The sequence below is a fragment of the Muscardinus avellanarius genome, assembly GCF_963383645.1.
Source record: "Muscardinus avellanarius genome assembly, chromosome: 13".
NCBI lineage: Eukaryota > Metazoa > Chordata > Mammalia > Rodentia > Gliridae > Muscardinus > Muscardinus avellanarius.
The window spans coordinates 13,613,403-13,620,577 of record NC_137799.1 but is presented as its reverse complement, the minus strand read 5'-3'; the positions used below and the strand labels follow the sequence as shown (position 1 = coordinate 13,620,577).

Here is a 7,175-nt window from a genome sequence, read left to right as displayed (position 1 = left end):
CATTTTCAGGAAAATGGATGAAACTAGAGAATATTATGCTAAATAAATTTATCTTAGAATTAAATAATTGTATATTTTCTCTCATTTTTGGAAGCTAGGGAGAAATTAAGTAGCAAAAGAGATGTCAGTTAAAGGAACAGAAAATCCAAGAAAACAATGGAGGGGGGATAGAGATGTAATGAGGGTCACAGTTTATTTATTTTTATATATTTTTTATTTTTGGTGGCACTGGGGGTAGAACCCAGAGGCTTTTTACCTCCGGGCTATACTCCCAGACCTATTTTATACTCTATTTGGAAACAGGGTCTCACTAAGTTGCTGAGAGCCTCACTAAGTAGCTGAGACTGGCTTTGAACCTGTGCCATCCTCCTGTCTCAGCCTCTGAAGCACTGGGATTACAAGGGTGTGCCACCACGCCTGGCCTGAGGGTAACAGTTTAAATAATGCTATCTACACATAGGAAACCATCAATACCAATCTCAATGACACGCATGAGAAAGAGTCAGTGGCATGGGATCTGGAAGGAGAAACATCAAGTGTTGTATGCATGTAAATTCCTATCACTTTATACCTCATTATGGTATATAATGACAACGCACCAATAAAAGTTTAAAAATAATAAGCTGTTATAAGGGAAACATATAAAATAGGACCCAGAAAGATGGGATAAAATTGGTGTGGAAGAGGATATAGATGCAAGTAATAGTGGAAGTAATAGTGTCAGTTGTTAATTCAAAGAGATCCCTTTTCTCAAGCCGTTTAATCAAATAAGAAGCCATGCCGAGCCATTTGGTTTGACACGCATGCAAAGAGAGAGGGATGTGACACTGTTCTTATGGTTTGAGAAGGAAGTAAGTTTATCAACACTTGACTTTTTTAGGAAAACTGGAAAATCAATGTTCAAATGGAACATTATCATCAGGGCAAGAGATGATTCTCCATGATCAACAGGACCAATAAACCACGCCTAAGTCTAAATTTCCAGTACAGGTTGATGTGAACACAAACAGAAATAATAACATTTATAAACACTCATACACCTTCACCTTGAATAATGAGCACATAATATTCATTATCTACCAGACACTGAGGATACAGAGCTGAAGAAGTATGAGATAGATCTTGGATTAATTTTGTATGGGTTTAAATAAAAAATATACATTGAATAGTTATTTTGAGTATTGAGAAACTTGTACCTAAAAGAAGTCAGAGTGCATGGTTTTAGGCAGGAAATTGAGATTTATGGGAACTATATCCTATTCTCAGGGCCCAATGGTAACAGTAAGATATAAATCCCATTACTGTTTTGGTCAGAGAATTATGGTGGTAGAGTGTTTCTAGTTTTCTTGAAATAGCATAGGATCAGAAACAAGAGACGTTGGTTATCTCACTCAACCTCCAGTTTGACTTATTGTGGACTCTGAACCACATTTTCCCCTAAAATAAACTCAAGAGGGTGTGATAGTTAATTTGGATTGTCAACTTGACAAGATTACAAAACACCTAAGATTATGCGACTTTGGGTGTGTTGATAAGATGTTTGGCGTATGTAATGGCAGATTGAAGAGGAAGTCTTGCCCAGAATGTGGGCAGCATTGTTCTGATAGGTGTAGGACCTGGATAAAAAGATGGAGAAAGCTGCCTGAATGATGTGTGGTTCTTCTTGAGAAGAATGTGTCTTCTCTCGCCTAAGATATTGGCCTTCAGCTCTTCAAACTGGACTTTGGCCATTGTTTCTTTGGATTCCTGGCCGTTCCTTCTTAGACCGGGACTGCATTATTGATCGCTCCTATTGTGAGGCTTCAGCTTTCAGACCGCTTGACCAGCTGCTGGTTCCTCCAGCTCTCTGCATGCCAGTGTCCACTTGGTACTATACTGCTTTGGTTTATAAGCTGATTTGATAAGTTTCCTTTTACCATATGCATGTTCTGTGAGTTCTGTTACCCCAGTGAACCCCGACTAATACAGAAGCCAAGAAGCTTTGTGAACTACCAGGCTCCTAATAGCTCCCTTGTGGTTATTAGCATTATACCTCCACGGATGAACTCTCTTATGGCTGCTTCAGCAAGTAATTCTTCCCCCATGGGAGCCATAGAAATAAAGCAATTATGTCCTGTTTGTCTTTGTGCTGTGGATGGTGCAATTGCCCCCTGGGTCTTCTCCAGGGTTCATACATTAAAAAAAAAAACACGGATTTTTCAGGAGCTATGAACTAAAGTGCATAGCTGTATCTATCATGAATGGTTCTGATGGATAACTCTTCTGCCACTCACATTAGAATTTTGAGCCCCGTTGAAACCTCGCCTGGTTCACTGTGTTCTGCATCTTCTAGAGAGAAACAGAAGAATCTTCCCATGGCTTGTAGCTGAAGGTGTCTGTGCTCATCATCTAAGGAGCCATCTAGTAGGAGATACACTCAGTAGTATCAAGTAGTATTATTGTACGTGCTGGTGTGTATAAATGTGTGTGTGTGTCCAGTGTGTGCTTCTAAACCCTAGACTCTACCCTGACACACACCAGAGTATGACAGATAGTTCTGTGTTGAATAATTAATCTCCGACTATCCAAATTTTCATGTAGAATAATTGTCTCAAACTGATCTTCTTTTTCCCCCAAACTGATTTTTCATGTAATTTTTGACAGTGTAGTGAGAAAATATACCTTCTTTTGCTTGTTTTTTAAATTGCCATTGGGTCTTTCAAATTTTATGCCAATCTCAGAAGTTTTCTTCTTCTCCAGTGCCATTGTCCAGGTGTAAACAGGTATTATGTTGTATCAAAATGACTGTTTTAACCTCCCATTCAGGTTTCTACTGACACTTTTGCCTTACCATAATCTGATCTCTATCTTGTAGCCAGGAAGCCATTTGGGATTTTAAGTCACTGCCTAAAATTTTACTTGAGTGTGCTATTGCTCTGAGAATACAATTGAAATTTTCCACCATGTCAGAAAAGGTCTTATATACTATGCCTGCTTAATAATTCCCCAAGCCCATGTCCTTCCTAGGCTGATCATGCTCTTGAACTTTGTTCTGAAATACCCTAATCCTGCCCTGTTCTCCCAACAGTTAAAAGAGTGTCCACTTAAAAATATTCCTATGACAGGCTCTTAAGTCAGTACTCCTTTTATTTTATTTATTTATTTATATATTTATTTATTTGGTGGTACTGGGGGTGGAACCCAGAGGCTTTCTACCTCCAGGCTATACTCCCAGACCTATTTTCTATTTTATTTGGAAACAGGGTCTCACTAAGTTGCTGAAAGCCTCACTAAGTAGCTGAGGCTGGCTTCGAACCTGTGCGATCCTCCTGTCTCAGCCTCCCAAGCGCAGGGATTACAAGCGTGCGCCACCACACCCGGCTGTCAGTACTCCTTTTAAAGAACACATAGGAAATTACTTGCTTATGACCTCTGTCTCATGTAATGTGATTGTCTATCAAAATCATGAAGATACAGTCCAGCGTGGTGGTGCACGCTTGTAATCCCAGCATTTGGGAGGATGAGATAGGAGGATCGCACAGGTTTGAAGCCAGCCTCAGCTACTTAGGCCCTTTGCAACTCAGCGAGACCCTGTTTCAAAATAAAGAATACAAAACAGGGCTGGAGGTGTTGCTCAGAGGTAGAATGTCCCTGAGTTCCATTCCCTGTACCGCAAAAAAAAAAAAAATTATGAAGATACATTTTCTAAATTTCGTATTTCCATCATGGGTTCCTGGACTTGTTTCTTGGTTTCTCCAAAAGATGTCATATCAGTTCCTATATCCTTGTCCTACCATCATTAGCCCATTAGAGTGAGTGGCAAAAAGCTTGAGATGTTTAGGTTAAAATGCACAAACTAACAAGTTCAAATCTGTGCTCTAATTATGTAACAGTCAGAATAACTTCTCTTTCACATTTTCTTATCTCATTTAGCTCTAGCTAAGGAGAAGAGGAATATGAAGAGGGATAATGAGAGCAGTGTGTCTGAGTTCCTCCTCCTGGGGCTCCCCATCCGCCCAGAGCAGCAAGGCGTGTACTATGCTCTGTTCCTGGTCATGTACCTGAGCACGGTGCTGGGGAACCTGCTCATCATCCTGCTCATCAGGCTGGACTCGCGCCTCCACACCCCCATGTACTTCTTCCTCAGCCACTTGGCCTTTTCTGATGTCTCTTTATCATCTGTCACTGTCCCAAAGATGCTCATGAATATGCAGACAAGGAGTCAGACCATCTCATATGCTGGATGCATTTGTCAGGAATTTTTTTTCTTATTATGTGGGGGTCTTGACAGCTTTCTTCTCACCTCAATGGCTTACGACAGGTATGTGGCCATCTGCCACCCTCTGACCTACACCACCGTCATGAGTCAGAGCCTCTGTTATCTACTAGTAATTGTGTCCTGGGTCTTGTCCTTTGCCATTGCCCTTGTGCACACTCTCCTTCTAGCCCGTCTCTCTTTCCTTAGAGACAACACTCTCCACCACTTCTTCTGCGACCTCTCTGCCTTACTTAAGCTGTCCAGCTCAGACACCACAGTCAATGAGCTGGTTATTCTTACTGTAGGAACGGTGGTCATCACCCTGCCTTTCATATGCATTCTGGTGTCTTATGGCCACATTGGGGCCACCATCCTGAGAAGTCCCTCTATCAAGGGAATCTGCAAAGCCCTGTCCACATGCGGCTCTCACCTCTCTGTGGTTTCTCTGTACTATGGAGCAATTATTGCACTCTACTTTTTCCCATCATCCAATAACAGTAATGACAAGGATGTCATTGTGTCTGTGATGTACAGTCTGGTCACACCCATGTTGAATCCTTTTATCTACAGTCTGAGGAACCGGGACATGAAAGGAGCTCTGAGAAATATCTTCAACAGAAAAACTTTTCCAGTGTGATGGCCATTGTCTTTTCTATGGCTGGATATGAGAACTTTTCAATCCTGCCTGTGTATCCTTTCCTTTCTGAATTGCTGCTTTTAGTGAATGGTGATGTAACGCTTTTTTTTTTTAAACCTGTGTTTCACTTGGATAAAGTTTTTCTCTCTGATTGCTTTGTTGATTTTGTGAGTCTTGGAAAAGGTTTCTACAAACCTTTTCCTGTAGTACTGAACTATATTTTTGTTTTTGTAATAAATCCCTGTTCATCAAACAGTTTAAATTATAATGAAGCCATGGTTTCTAGGCTTTTTTTTTGTAGTTTGTAGCCTTTTGTACAAGCATTTTTCTTCTCTCAAGATAACAATATTTTTCTTTTGACAGGTTCATGCATTTATTTATTTATTTATTTATTTATTTATTTATTTATTTATTTTGGTGGTGCTGGGGTTCCTGGAAGCCCTTCTACCTCAGGGCTATGCTCCCAGACCTATTTTTATACTTTTTAATTTGGAAACAGGGTCTCTTAAGCCATCATGGCTGGCTTCGAACCAGCGCGATCCTCCTGTCTCCGCCTCCCAAGAGTGGGGATTACAAGTGTGCGCCACCACACCTGGCTCATGCTTTTATTTTTGTGTATAATTTTGTAATAAAAATTGTGCCTAGTTTGTTACTAAGCTAATTAGAAATTCAGTTTTACTTTTTGTTTATAATTTATTTTTTATATTTATCTTAATTTTTATTGGTGCCTTGTAACCATACATCATGATAAAGTTCAGATTGATAGAGGCATACATGCTCACAGCACTCTCTCCCGCTCCCAATCCACTCCATCACTATCTCCACACATTGTGATTAGCATTGATAAATTTGTGTATTTATTTATTTTCATCGACACATAAGATTGTACGTACCTGTGGTGTACTGTATAATATTTTGTGGTGTATCGTATGTATGACATATAATGTAGAATGGAGGTAGGTGCATTTATCTCCTCAGTCATCTATCCTTTTTTAGTGTGTGGTGAAAACATTCAAAATCCTTTCTTAGAAGTTTGTCTTTCAAATGTACAGTACATGATCATAATCTTTTGTCATCTTACTATTCAATAAAACACCAGACTTATTTCTTCTGGGTACCTTGATCAACTTTTCTCCATCCATTCTTCTTGTCTTAATTGTGTTTTTACAGTGATGGTAACTAGGCATACAACTTTTTTTCACTCTCATATGGAGTGGGCATACGTGGTAAAAAAAAAAAAAAGATGGTTTTCTATAAAAGACCAGGACAATGATTCAGATAGCATGAAGACAGATAGAAAGGGAGGAAGAAAAACATGTGGCTGGAGCCCTCTAGGTCTTCAGAACATCAATTGGGCATAAGGTATAGCAGTGCAAGAGAAGAGATTTTTAAAACAGTCTTCCGGGTGGTAACTATACTTTTATTGGTGCACTGTAATCACACATCATGATGAGGTTCAGAGTGATTGGAACATATGTGCACACAGCACTTGGTGTGTTTTCCTCCAGACCCCATACAACTCTTTCCCTTCACCATACATATTACTAAGATTGACATCGATAATTCTGTGTACACACATGGAATTATTTGAACTGTTTTCTTCATCAAATCTCCTCCCTTCCTCTCCAAGACACCCTCCATCACTCCACTGGAGTATCTCCTCTTTTATCTGAAGTCTTTTTGCTTTATAATTTCTCTCTAGTTTTCCATAAATGAGAGAAAACATATGACTCTTCACTCTCTGAGACTGCCTAATCTCACTTAGCATAATATTCTCCAGTTCCATCCATTTTCCTGAAAATAGCACAATATTGTTTTTATAGCCAAGTAAAATTTCATTGTGTATATATATAAAACACAGTTTCATAATCCATCAATGTCCCATAATTTGGCTATTGTGAATTGTGCTGCTTTAAACATGGATATGCATGGATCACTATAACAGCTAGACTTCAGTTTCTTTGGAAAGATACCCAGGAGTTGTATAGCTGACTCATATGGTAGTTCATTCCCAGTCTTCAGAAGAACCTTCATGTTGATCTCGATAGTGGCTGCACTCATTTGTAATATAAGTGTTCCTATTTCCTCATACCATGATCAACATTTATTATTTGTATTCTTGATAATTGTGGTTCTAACTGTAGTTATATGTGATCTCAGTGTAGTTTTGATTTGCATTTCGCTGATTGTTAATGATGTTGAACATTGTTTTATATATTTATTGGTCATTTGTATTTCTTCTTTTGTGAAGTGTCTATTCAGTTCAATTGCCCATCTTTCAACTGTCAAAAGAATAATACA

General features: G+C 39.1%; 1 protein-coding gene across 1 annotated transcript; it reads left to right on the top strand.

Moving 5' to 3' along the window:
- Nucleotides 1-3,891: 3,891 nt before the first annotated feature.
- On the top strand, nucleotides 3,892-4,874 carry LOC308272370 (olfactory receptor 1J21-like; the record flags this gene model as incomplete). The annotated part of the gene is made up of 1 exon (XM_080709136.1): nucleotides 3,892-4,874. Exon 1 carries the CDS (start codon nucleotides 3,936-3,938, stop codon nucleotides 4,872-4,874), a length of 939 nt encoding a protein of 312 aa, XP_080565262.1. The 5' UTR covers nucleotides 3,892-3,935.
- Between the last annotated feature and the right edge of the window lie 2,301 nt (nucleotides 4,875-7,175).